Source organism: Nicotiana tomentosiformis, chromosome 8 (assembly GCF_000390325.3).
Source record: "Nicotiana tomentosiformis chromosome 8, ASM39032v3, whole genome shotgun sequence".
NCBI lineage: Eukaryota > Viridiplantae > Streptophyta > Magnoliopsida > Solanales > Solanaceae > Nicotiana > Nicotiana tomentosiformis.
In genome coordinates, this window is record NC_090819.1 from 55,451,317 (window position 1) to 55,465,729 (window position 14,413).

At 36.6% G+C, this 14,413-nt stretch overlaps 1 protein-coding gene across 1 annotated transcript; it reads left to right on the top strand.

Annotated features, from left to right (window-relative positions):
• Positions 1–525: 525 nt before the first annotated feature.
• On the top strand, positions 526–9,079 carry LOC138897493 (uncharacterized). The gene is made up of 2 exons (XM_070183467.1): positions 526–940; positions 8,937–9,079. Exons 1-2 carry the CDS (start codon positions 526–528, stop codon positions 9,077–9,079), a joined length of 558 nt encoding a protein of 185 aa, XP_070039568.1.
• The last annotated feature ends 5,334 nt before the right edge of the window (positions 9,080–14,413 follow it).

Genomic DNA, 14,413 nt, shown 5'->3' on the forward strand with positions numbered 1-14,413 from the left:
TACATAGACCTACCCATATGCTATGGTTGCGGTCTTAGAGGTCATATTCAGAGACATTGTCGTTCGTCCCGTCAGAATATTGGTAGGGGTATGGCGCAACCAGCCAGCTCTGCAGCTACTATATGCGCGGCACCTCCTCTAGCTCGAGGTACTCTGGAACCCACATGGTATGGTGCAGCTAGCGGTGATGCATAGAGTTCGGGAGGGTCCAGCAGATTCTATGCTATGAGGGGTCGCTAGAGTTTAGAGGCTTCTCCGGATGTTGTCGCATGTATAGTGTCTATCCAGTCTCATGATGTACATACTCTAATAGATCCTGGTTCCACCTAGTCATAAATCACTCCTTAGGTTGCTATGGAATTCGGGATAGAACCGAAACAACTTCATGAGCGGTTCTCTGTATCTACTCTAGTCTGAGTGTCCATCATGGCCACATGGGTTTATAGGGATTGTATTGTCACGGTACATGGATGAGACAACACGGTCGAACTCACTTAGTTGTTGATGGTGGATTTTTATATGATAATGGGGATGGACTGGCATCAATCATGCTATGCCAAGATTGATTGCCGAACCAAAATTGTTAGGTTTGAATTTCCAAACGAGTCGGTCATTGAGTGGAAGGGGGAAGATGTTATGCCAAAGGGTAGGTTTATTTCTTCCCTTGAGGGAGCAAAGATGATCAGCAAGGGTTGTATCTACCACTTGGTCCGAGTCATGGACATTGAGGCTAAGGCACCGACACTTGAGTATGTGCTAGTTGTGAATGAATTTCCAGAGGTCTTTTCGGATGAGCTTCCAGGGATCCCATCAGACAGGGAGATCAATTTTGGGATCGATGTGGTGCTAGGCACGCTGCCTATATCTATTTCACACTACAGAATGGCTCCGACAGAATTGAACGAACTGAAGAAGCAATTGAAGCATTTGCTAGAGAAGGGTTTCATCTGGCCGAGTGTGTCGCCTTGGGGCACACTAATTCTTTTTGTAAGTGTAACACCCCGGATAAAATTTTGAAGTACTTGAGCGCTAGTAAGTGATAGCATCCTAGGAAGCTCAAATCTATTCAAGGACAAGAATAAAGCTTTGGAATCTCAAAGAGGGCCTTTAACAAGATGTCAAGCTAAAGAGTTGCAAAATAAGGTCATTAGACTTCAAGTGCAAATAAAGTTGTTAATTGGGATGGAGAGCTCAAGGATAAAGGATATGTGTTGTCTAGGTATTATAATTATTTTATGGTCCAAATTCATGTCCAAGAAAAGGTGGATTAGATCCCAAAAGACATCCTTTGAAAAAGGTCCAGATCAGGCCACTATTGAACCTATTTGGAACCTAAAAATGTGTCCAAACTTGCAGCCCAATAAGTCCTACGTGAAGCCATGTTTTTATAACATAAAAAGGACTTACTTTCGGCCCAAGAAAGGCTCAATAGGCGTGATAGAAGTTGGGTACAAGTTGGTGCCAAGTTTCTTGCAAGTTGCCTTCAAGATTTCTAAGATCCTATTCATGATTGGTTTGGGACTTTCAAGATTCTATCCAAGATTGGTTTTAACTTATTTTCATATATTTTGGTACTAGATTTATTGCTTTCCTAGGTAATTAAGGTTATGTTTTCCTTTTCCTAAGATTGTTGGAGTTACTTTCCAAGATTGACTTGGTTTTTGTTTCCTAGTGTTTTTCCTTTTCCTAAGGTATTTGGACTTGTTGTCCAAAGTAGTTGAGGACTTTATTTCCTTGTTTTTAGGTAGGAATTTCGTGACCCCCTCTCTATATAAAGGGGTGTCATCTTTGTTTTTAGATTTTTAGATTATTATAGACAATATCAATAAAAATTGTGAGATTTTTCTTGCATTCTTGTGTGTGGCTACTCTTGGATTTATTCTTCAACCTTCAAGACTCAACTTAAGGTGGTAAGATTAAACTCTTTCGAAATCTTAGATCACTTCTAGGTATTCAAGAAAGGTGATAAGTTTAGGCTTATTGTTGTTCTTGTTATTCTAAAGGGTCGGGTTTCACAATCTATCTCTTGTTTTTAATTCTCTACCAAAGGCGATTAATTCTTTGTTAGATAATTGTTGTTTTTAGGATTCAACTTCAAGAATACACTTCTTGAATTCAATCTATCTTTAATTTTCCATTGTTTTTTTGTTTCTTTATTTTCTTTTAGCTTCCGCACGTTTCTTGATTTTCTTTAGTAATTCTTGGACCCCTATCGTGTTGTTATCCAGTGGTATCAGAGCATAGGCGAATCAAGATTTCAATCTTGATAATCTTGGGAGGTTCTTGAGTAAAACAAAACCCAAAAAAAAAAAAACAAAAAAAAAACGAAAATTAGCCAAAAGAAAAGCATTATGGCTCATTATTATTTGTAGAATTCAAGTGTTATTTGGTTGGTTTCCAAGTCAAGAAAACAAGAAGAGGGGATCCTAGTTCTTGAAGATTAAGGTAACTTCTTTCCTTATTCTTGTGGGTTTTGGGTTTCCTAAATTCTTTCCTTACTTTTATACATAACCAATTCCTATTCTTCCAAGGTTTGGTCCTTCACTTTCCTTTTCTTTTTCTAACTCTACATTCTTATCACTAAGGGTTGTGACTAGTAAGGTTTATTAATAAATCTAAAGTTTAACGACCAAGAGTTGCTTTGAGTGAAAAAAGGCAAGAGAGGCGAGAACATTAGAGGAAAAAAGGCAAAATTTGAGAGATACATAATTCTTCTAATCTTTGTTCAAGATGTTTCAAACAGGTAGTTATAGTGAAAGGAGGCGAGTTATGACTCAACAACTTGAAAAGTCGAACTTACAGTATACCGAATGGAAGGAAGACAATGGTAAAATTATTTTTCAAACAAGAGCTAAAGTGATGTCTGCGATTTGTGCCCTTAGAATTGACAAAGAGTTTGGCTATAACTCAATTAGCACTTATATGGTTGAAAAATTGAACTTGCCTTGTGTCGAGCATATTGAACCCTACATATTGAGAGGAGTAAAGGTAGTAGATAAAAGAGTGTTATTACTATTCTCTATTGGAAGGTATGAGGATGTGATCTGGTGTGATGTGATTCCCATGAATAATTATCATATCTTGATGGGAAAGCCATGGTATGCATATAGAAGAGCTTCATATAATATGAAAAAAATAGTACTCTTTTGAGGTTAACGGGAAGAAACTTATTCTTGGACCTTTGACTCCCTCACAAATTTATGAAGATGAAAAGACTGTTAAAGAGAATATGGAAAAATATAAGAGAGAAAAGAATGAGAGGAGTAAGGGAGTGCATGTTGACATCCCAAGAGAGGAAAAATGAGAGGTTGTATTGAGTGAAGAGAATGGGATGTCAATTGAGAAAAAGAGTGAGCTTGAGGGAAAAGAAAAGAGAGAAGGCAATGAGATAAGAAAAGTCTTTGAGGTAGAGAGAGAAAAACAAGAGAGTTTCAGTAACGAAGAAAAAAAAAACTTTAGCGAGAGAAAAGAGGCTAAGGGTGAAAGAAAAGTTAGTTTCGTGATAAAAGCCAAAGAGAGTGTAAGCAAGAATAAAATTTCTTTACTTCCTAACCCATTAACTCATTCTTGTTTTAGTTCTTGTGATTTTGTACAGCCACGTGTTGAAAGACCTTTTGAAAGGAGAGGTGAGGCGCGAGAAATGGTGGTAAAGGATCTAATTAGATTCCAACATGAATTAGGCGAAATTAATTCTTGTTGGATGGTGGAAGATAAAAGATTGGTTAAATTCTTTGTTATTGAACCTTTTGACTATTTTAATTCTTATTTACAGGTTTATGACATGGAGTTTCCTAAAGCCATTGCTAAGCTGGAATCATTGCATAAAAGAATACAAGGTGATGTTGTTCCATTAGTAAATAAGTCCAAGTATGATATGTGTAATTGGTTCATTCACATTCTTGGCCTTTCTAGAACACCTAAAGTATGTTTAGAGGTAATGAACTATACTCTTATTTCTTATGTTGGTGACTTTATAATTTTTGTGGATGATGATATTTTGATGCATACCAAGTCATTAACTGTAATATCTAAGTTAAAGTGTAAGAGTAATTTACTTCCTTTTGAAATTGAGTATGACATAGATGATTATGCATTCCAACTTGGTGGAAAGAGGCATGAAATTTATGAGAAGAGGCTTGCTAATGAGTTAAATGTTCTTTCTTCTCTTATTCAAGAGTCTAATGAGTTTTCATGTAAATTGCTAGAATGTGAGTTTTGTTGTTTGATGGGAAGTCATTCCTCTAGTCATGTTGATTGTGAGCCTATAAAAGTGTTTGCTACTAGTAAAGAGGATATGCATAATTATTGTGACATTAGTGATCAAATACTCTTTCATGAACCTATCTATGACTCTTTCTATGACAGTTTGAGCAATCATGTAGAATCCATTGATGTTGCAAATATTATTGGGGAAAGTTATAATCATGAGCTTGAATGTATTGAAATTTATATTTTGGAATTTATGGGTTCTTCTGACCTTTCTGAGAATTTATGTGCTTCTTTGAATAACTTATATGTAGAAGAATCCATGGGATTTATAATTGATACTTGGCTATATCATAAGAGTGTCTTATTTGATACATGTGGCAGAGATACTTGTGTTAAATATGGATGCATGACCAATATTTTGTAATTTCTTTGGCATGCACATCTTTGGACTACCTTATTGACAATATCGCATTGCAAATTTCATTACATAGTGCATCTAAGAGAGGTTTTTATTGGACAACTCTAAGTAGGCATAAATTTTATTGGGACGATGATGTCCATATGCTTTATAAATGAGTATTTACACCTATTAGGCTTAATTGGGTTAAGTGGATACATGGTCACTATCTTGTTTTATTCCTACCATTTTTTCAGATTAGTGGATGCCATTTACTAGTGCGTGACCTTTTTTTCTTGCAAGGTCGAAATTCGAGGACGAATTTTCTTCAAGAAGAGGGGAATGATAGCATCCTAGGAAGCTCAAATCTATTCAAGGACAAGAATAAAGCTTTGGAATCTCAAAGAGGGCCTTTAACAAGATGTCAAGCTAAAGAGTTGCAAAATAAGGTCATTAGACTTCAAGTGCAAATAAAAAAGTTGTTAATTGGGATGGAGAGCTCAAGGATAAAGGATATGAGTTGTCTAGGTATTATAATTATTTTATGATCCAAATTTATGTCCAAGAAAAGGTGGATTAGAACCCAAAAGACATCCTCTGAAGAAGGACCAGATCAGGCCACTATTGGACCTATTTGGAACCTAAAAATGTGTCCAAACTTGCAGCCCAATAAGTCCTACGTGAAGCCACGTTTTTATAACATAAAAAGGACTTACTTTCGGCCCAAGAAAGGCTCAATGGGCGTGATAGAAGTTGGTGCCAAGTTTCTTGCAAGTTGCCTTCAAGATTTCCAAGATCCTATTCATGATTGGTTTGGGACTTTCAAGATTCTATCCAAGATTGGTTTTAACTTATTTCCATATATTTTGGTACTAGATTTATTGCTTTCCTAAGTAATTAAGGTTATGTTTTCCTTTTCCTAAGATTGTTGGAGTTACTTTCCAAGATTGACTTGGTTTTTGTTTCCTAGTGTTTTTCCTTTTCCTAAGGTATTTGGACTTGTTGTCCAAAGTAGTTTAGGACTTTATTTCCTTGTTTTTAGGTAGGAATTTCGTGACCCCCTCTCTATATAAAGGAGTGCCATATTTGTTTTTAGATTTTTAGATTATTATAGACAATATCAATAAAAATTGTGAGATTTTTCTTGCACTCTTGTGTGTGGCTACTCTTGGATTTATTCTTCAACCTTCAAGACTCAACTTAAGGTGGTAAGATTAAACTCTTTCGAAATCTTAGATCACTTCTAGGTATTCAAGAAAGGTGATAAGTTTAGGCTTATTGTTGTTCTTGTTATTCTAAAGGGTCGGGTTTCACAATCTATCTCTTGTTTTTAATTCTCTACCAAAGGCAATTAGTTCTTTGTTAGCTAATTGTTATTGTTAGGATTCAACTTCAAGAATAGACTTCTTGAATTCAAGAAACTCTTTCTTGAATTCAATCTATCTTTAATTATCCGTTGTTTTTTTGTTTCTTTATTTTCTTTTAGCTTCCGCACGTTTCTTGATTTTCTTTAGTAATTCTTGGACCCCTATCGTGTTGTTATCAGTAAGAAAGTTGATGTGCGCTCATTATATTATTTTGTGTGCAGACAAGGACTATTAATATGATGGATATAAATTGGATACGATAATAAGTATACTAGGCATATTATAAGTGGTGTAGGGTCTAAGGAGAGCCCTAAGTCCAAGTCAAGTTGAAAATTTCATGATAGACTAAAGTTTCAAATGGGTACGCACATGACAAAAATTTAAACGAGCATATCTACATTTATAAGGATTTATGTGACGATCTACCTATCAAATGAAAGATCTTTGAGTCTAGTTTCTCATGCTTCCAACAGTTTGTCATTTGGATAGTCTTACAAGAAGTTATGACCAAATTACCAAAGGCTGGCAGAATGCGATTATGCGGCCAATTCTGCCACAGCAGAACCATTATGCGATCGCAGAAGTGGTTATGCGACCGCAAAACTGGTCGCAAACCTGTCCAGTGAAGCCCATTTCTGGGCATCAGTTTTACGGTGCATTGTGCGACCCGCATACCAATTGTGCGGTCCATTATGCGACCGCAAACCTGATTTCGGAGGGTTAATTTTTCTATTTTCATAACCCGACCCCATTTTGATAAATAGCCTTTGGGGCTTATTTTGGGGTGTTTTCCTGAGGGTTTTAGAGAGAGGTAAGAGCATTTTAGAGAGAGAAGGAGGAAACCTAACATTCTAATCATCCAATCTTGCACCAATCTTCAAGAATCAAGGAAGCCAATCACAAGATTTTTATCTAAGTGGTAAGATTCAAACCCCTAGTCTTCAATTTAGAGTTTGGGGTAAATGATAGGTGATTGGGAGTATGATTCTTGGGTGTAAGAGTATTATTTATACATGCTTGTACTAATAAAGTTTGTGGGAAGTTTGTTGAGCTCAAATAAGTAAAGATTGGGTTGTGGAGTGAAGGAAATCTTGTAGAAGAACCTTGTAGTTAAATTTGCACATCTAGTGTTTGATAAAATGCTCAAATGAGCTGAGACCATGAATATCTTCCTAATTATGGTTCAATTTTGTTATGTCTCAAAATAGATTGGGATTGTTAAAATTTCCAAAATGTTGCCGTAATTTAAGGAAAGCTCAAAGCGAGGTTTGTTGGCTAAACTACTCTCTTAGAATTGAATTCCATGATGTTTCGGTAAGTTTCAAGTATGGTTGGTTCAAGCTCCTTATTCTCATGTTTCGAGTTGTTCCAAATAAATTTGATTGTCCCGAATAAGCAAAGTGTCAAGAATTATGTATTCAAAACGTGTTACGAATGTTCCTATCACATTATGTTATCCTTTGGTAATGTGTTTAAGAATGATATGTGTATTAAAATACTATGTCTTTGTCACGACCCAAATTGATGGGCCGCGCGGGCACCCAGTACCTTATTCAACCAAGTACCAACGTAATGTATCTTTCTCATTACATCAACATGGGTAAATGGGCCAGAACACTCGACATAAAATGACCCAACCTGATATACTGACTTATACATATGACGTACGGGCCTATAAGGCCAAAATAATCACTCGTACACTGAACATAGGCCGACAAGGCCATACAATCTTTCATATACATAACATATGTCTATAAGCCTCTAAGAGTACATGAACGTCATAAGGCCGGGATAGGGCCCCGACATACCAATCAATAAATGTCTAAGTCATACTAACCAAATAAGCAACTTCGGAGCAAATGGAGCGCACCAACATCTTCCGCTGAGCTGATAGCCTACTTGGAGGACTTTCAACCTGCCTATCGGGACCTGCGAGCATGAAACACAGCGTCCCCAGGCAAAAAGGGACGTCAGTACAAATAATGTACCGAGTATGTAAGGAATAAAAATCAATAAACAATAGACATGAGAGAAACATGGAGTAAAAGACTCAACATGTATATCTGAATAGCTCTATGAATCATTTAAATTATAATGCCATGAATATGCATATAAAATGTCATACCATGCATGGGTATATGCGTTCTTAACATCATCAAGCCTCTGAGGGCATCCAATCTTATCATCTCGGCCACTGTGGGCAAATCATCAACGTATACTAGCTAATCAGGTGATGGTTCGTATATAACGCCGTAACCTTTTTCCATATCCTATATACATATATATACATATATATATATATATATGCGTATATAACGTCATCTGGTCATGGGTCAATGTACATGTATAAATGAATGTAATGCATGAGAAGTACGTCAATAAAATCTTTCGGAGTGTCATAAGACCATTATGCCTTTGATTAATATCATGTAATAAACTTTATCAATTTACGTATTTTTCGAGACCCATGAATAAACGATATAATAATAATTCATATGGGGAATCAATAACATAGACACCCCTAATACTTCTATGAATAGAGTCATTTATGAAAATTTTGCGTTTACTCGTTTGGTTTGTATCGTATGGATCATGCCAAAAAGAAAGAAGGGATAGCCTTAACAGACCTGAACCGATTCTCTTGACAATTCCTCTAACACACATCTTTTGCAAAAACACGTAATGGCGGATCGAAGTAGGGTAAAATTTATATGACATTTTTGAGAAAGATTGCACCGTACTTCCTTAGAATCGCAAAATCTCACGTTACAGTGCCGACCATTGTAAATCACGTATGCAATCTCTCTGCAACGTGATGTTGTATCTTCTAATTTTAAGGGGGGTAAGAAAACATTAGCTTGCATTGCTAAAGTAATTGCTTCTATACAATTTACGTGCAGAAGGCTTAAAGAAATATTAACCTTGTATGTTTCATTCATTCCCTTTTCCAATTTGTAAAGAAGGGCTTGGGGAAGCATATTATAGAGACATAGCTTTTGCCAATTCTCTTGAAACCTTTGGAGGAGGGCACACTGATCCTGTTGCCGTTTCATTTGGAGGTTCCATTTTTGTCTTTATCTTTCCATATAGCTTGCCATATAAATGATCTACTCTTGTGAAGACATTCATAGGAAGACATTATTAAACTAATAATGTAACACCTTGCTACTTCTTGTATGAGTCACTTAGTGGCTTTTGTTAACCACTTCATGGGCAGCCACGTTGGTGGTAAGATCCATCAAGCCTATCCAAATTTTAATTAATTATTAATTTATTAATCTTTCACTAATCAATAATTACCCAATTATCCACATAATTAAGAATTATCTCAAATTATTTAAAATACTATTCACTTTTAATACACTTCATACATCTTACTATCATGGTCATATGGTACTTTGTATGGCACTAGTCCATAAATATCGGGTATTATAGCTCGAACCGTATTTATCCCAAAATGTCAAACTTCGACAAAACTCATTTTCTTCGATTTTCTTACCCTTTCACCTTCACGAATTTACTCATCACTTGTTTGAAATATCATAATACTTGTAATCCCAAAATAATCTCATTCCCGAACTTATGTCGATTAACTTACGACGAAACTTTAACGTACGAAAATGTGGGATGTAACATCTCATTTCCGAGCTTTTATCAATTTACTTATGGCGTACTTTCACGTACGAAAATATGGGGTGTAACATCATTTAGCCCTTTGGAATATTCGTCCTCGAATGTTGACTGATGCACTTATCATTCTCATAACCCATAGCTCTTGCGAATACTTTAATACTCTTCTGGCCATTTAGGCAACTGTTCTTTGAATAAATCCAAAGGCCAGGGCTAATAAACCCCATGTTTTTGTTCGCAAAAATATGCCATAAGTAAATTGATGAAAGCTCTAAAATGAGATATTACATCCCGCATTTTCGTACGTAAAAGCTTCGTCGTAAGTTAATCGACATAGACCCGGGGATGAGATTATTTTTGAGGTTATAAGCATTTATGCTACTTATAACACATGATAAGTAAAGTGTCGTGAAGTTTAAAGGGTGAACGAATCAAAGATAGTGAGTTTCATTGAAGATTGTCGATTTGGAAAAATAATATGGTCCGAGCTATAATACCCGGTATTTATGGATTAGTGCCATACAAGGTACTACATGACCATGATAGTAAGATGTATAAGGTATGTTAAAAGTGAGTAGTATTTTACGTAAGTTGAGATAATTCTTAATTATGTGGTTAATTGGGTAATTATTAATTTTTAGTGAGAGATTAACTAGTTAATTAATCATAATTTGGATAAGTTTAAAGAGGTATAACGTGGTAGCCCCTCCCTTTCAAAGTAATGACTCTTAAAGTCGTATTATTATGTGGCAAAGTCTAAAAAACGCGAGTCATACATCTACTTTCAAGAAAGAGTTACAAATCTCACGTTTCTTGACACTTTTGGAAAAGAAGGCAAGACTATTTCCTTTTCTCTATAACTGCTACAAATATAATATTAGTAGAACTCCTTTTTAATTGAAAAGGCATGGTGCTTGAAGATGTTTTTGTCGGCAGCAAAGAAAAATCACTCTATTTTCTCAAAGTTCAATTATTCAATTTCACAAAGAAGGCAATGGAAATTCAAGTCTCTTATAGGGCGAAACTCATATAACCATTTCCAGTAATTATGATTGAGGCGTGGTGAGGATTGTTCATGGATACAAGTAGATAGTTGGCCTTAAAGGTATATTAAGGCTATCCCTTCTTTCTTTTTGGCATGACCCAAATGATACTGAAAGAAACGAGCAGACGCACAGTTTCCATAAACGACTCTATTCATAGAAATATTAGGGGTGTCTATATTCTTGATTCCCCATGTGAATTATTATTATATTTTCTGTTCATGGGTCTTAGAAAAATACGTATTTGATAAAGTTAATCCGACAGGCATATTATCTTTATGACATTCCGAGAAATTTTATTAACGTATTTCTTATGCATTTCATGCATTTATACATATACATTGACCCATGACTAGACGGTGTTATATACGCGTATATTATATGTATATGGGATATGGAAAAAGGTTACAGCATTATATACGCACCACCACCTAATCAACTGGTATACGTTGATGATTTGCCCACAGTGGCCGAAATGATATGATAGGATGCCCTCAGAGGCTTGATGATATTATGAACGCATATATCAATGCATGGTATGACATTTATACGCATATGCATGACATTATAAAAATGAAATGATTCACAGAGCTATGCAGACATACATGTGGAGTCTTTACTCCATGTTTCTCTCATGTCTATTAGTTACTGATTTTCATTCCTTACATACTCGGTACATTATTTGTACTGATGTCCCTTTTGCTTGGGGATGCTGCGTTTTATGCCCGCAGGTCCTGATAGACAGGTCGAGAGTCCTCCAAGTAGGCGATCAGCTCAGCGGAATATATTGGTGCACTCCATTTGATCCGGAGTTTCTTATTTGGCCAGTATGATTAGGATATGTACTGATTAGTATGGCGGCACCCTGTCCCGCCCTTTTATAACATTTATGTACTCTTAGAGGCTTGTAGAAATATGTCGTGTACGTGAAATATTGTACGGCCTTGTCGGCCTATGTTTTTAGTTTATAAATGATCATGTTGGCCTATTATGCCCGTATTTCACGTGTATATGATGATGTAATAAGAAAGATACGTTACGTTGGTACTCGGTTGAGTAAGGTACCGGGTGCCTATTGTGGCCCATCGGTTTGGGTCGTGACAAAAGTGGTATTAGAGCAGTTCTGTCCTAGGGAGTCTACCAGCCGTGTCTAGTAGAGTCTTGTTTATGGGTGAGTCGTGCACCACACTTATAAGCAGGAGGCTACATGGCATTTAGGACTGTTACTCTTTCTTCTTACTCTAGATCGTGTAGTAGAGCTCAGTTGTAAGAACTCAATTTCCTAAACTCTATCTTATTCATAATACGATGATGCCTGCATCCAGGAAGACGGTTGGTAAGAAATATAGCTGTGGAAGAGTTTAGTCAGAGGAACTCGATTTTTGCATCATGCTTATGATGGATAAATATGAGGTATTCAACAGATCATGTGTGTACTAAGACGTGTAAGCTTCTTGATAAGGATCCCTAAGGCAGGAATGTCTATCCACTCTTACGGTAAAAAGGAATAAGAGAATAGGAAGGTAGACACAAGTTTCAGCAAGTAAAAGAAGCAAGGTGAAGAAGGGTAGGAGGTACCCAGTTAATGAAGATTAATAGTATTTTTAATTCAAGCAGAGAAATATGAGCATTTTTGAGTTACCTTCAACAATAACAGAGCTATGTACAATTGGCTATACCCATCTCATTTATGCCCTATGGGGGCTAACAGAAGTAGTATAAGAGAAGGCAGGATATCAGGATCTAACTGGGGTTAGGGTAACCCAAAATGATAAATGGATTGTTAGCGTTAGCTAACATTTCCGAAGGATATTACAAAGGTGCTAATAGATCTCCTTGTGAGACACCCAGAGGGTGCACTCTAAAATAGTACAGCTAGATATGAATACTACAAAGATAGGCACTTGAAGCCTTGAAGGGAGAAAGAATGTTAGGCAACCCAAGGAGCCAGTAGATGGAGCAAGGGGAGCTAAAAGCAAAAGAATGTCTTGTTCGAGTTTTCAGAATAAAGTGATACACATAAATGTTTGCGGGAAATAAGAAGAGAGTTAATGAAGAATTATGAGTAAGATGTGATACATGGATGACAACGGTAGATTAAAAAGATGATAGTATTACAAAGTCTATAGTCAGGTGAAGGAAAGGACGAGAGGTGACAGGCCTTGAGACAACAAAAGTATAGGCCATAAAGTCATATCCTCGTTTCGAGAAATAAGTTCGTGACTCCAACGTGATTACCAAAAGGAAAAATTAGACCCTAGAGTAATAATAAATCAGTATGGATTGGTGAACAAGATAAACTAAACATGAATTAGGGACTGAATGATTCGATAATGGTCGACATCATGAGAATTTCAGATTTCGTTCCGGCGATAATAGAATGGACGACAGAAGAATACCCTTTAAAGGTCATTCAGGAAGACGCTTCCCTAAAGCAAGCAAGGTGAGTAAAGTTAAGCTTAAGGGACTGTATGTGCCAGTTACACTAAGTGTCACCCTCGCGAGTGAGGAATTTCGTTATCCTTGGTATAGAAGGATTACCGTGAGGCGAGTAAGGATCATCGATAATGTGAAAAGATGCCAAAGATGAGAGGGTAAAACATCTATACGTAGATCATCATAGCACTAAATCTTAGTGCTCCCCTAAAGGGGGGAATATGGAGTGATGTGGTATTAAGTCAGAATTAAGTGGTTCTAGTAATTATGGAATGGTAAGGGAAGAATGCGAAGATAAAAAAAAATGAAAAAGGGATGAGATGGAACTTATCCAAATCCTACAGATATGCTACGATTCTAGAATATTGTGCAAGCACAACGTCAAGGAGAGGAAGTAAGGGTTCCTGCCTGAGCTGCTATAAATAAATAAGGAGCCAGTGCGAGACGTAAGTTAAGACAAAGGAAATAACCCGAAAAAGATTACGCGGAATATTGAGGTGAGAATGGGCCAACGAGTAGTTAGTAATTGATCTGAAAGAGCCTAGTTTTGGCTAAACAGGAGGTTGCAGACGAGTCAGCAGATCGTGTAAGATAAACATAGTAAAACCCAATATAGTGAATTCAGCTTCGCAGTTATGACATCATGATCATTGAGAATTATTTAGATAGGAGTTGGGGTAGTTAAAGATACCATATGAGTGTTACGGAGATAAAAGAGAGTGCCACTGGGAAGTCAGTCAAAAATATCAAGTTCAGAAGCAACTCTACAAGCACAAGGAGGTGGAAGTAAGTAACTATGGATAATTATAGGCAAGGAAGGACATCAAAAGGTCCGTCGAGTATACAATGTAATAAGTTCATAGCTTTACAAGAATCAGAGAATCCTCCATAAATACTACAATGAAAGACTAGTTGAGGAAGTAAGGAATAAGGCTTCGACCTAAGCTCAGTAACCTAAGGAGGAAATGTTTGTGTAACAACAGTCTCACTACAAATTTGTATGCACTCCAAAAGAAAGTGGCACCTACCATGGATAATGAGCGGGGAGTAAAACCAAAAGTAATATTCGAGACCATATGAGTTGCACAAAAATTTCGGCATGCGTGCGAACTCAGATAAGCTAAGTATGCACGCAACAAGGGGGCAAAAAGACCAGGAAAAGCAATTGCTTACATTTGAAGAAAGTTGAAATAGAACGAAAGGAATTATTCGATTAATGATCAGCCGTAAAAGACTCCGGTATGAGTAAAAAAAAGGAATTGGGTCGAGGTCATAGACAAAGGATTGAATCATTACAAGATTGTATCATAGTAGTCCATAATTCCCATGAA

Coding starts and splice junctions, on each gene's coding strand:
- LOC138897493 (XM_070183467.1), top strand. CDS start 526: ATGGGGATGGACTGGCATCAATCATGCTATGCCAAGATTGATTGCCGA. Junction 941..8,936: donor GAAGCATTTGCTAGAGAAGG/GTTTCATCTGGC, acceptor TTTGTAAAGAAG/GGCTTGGGGAAGCATATTAT.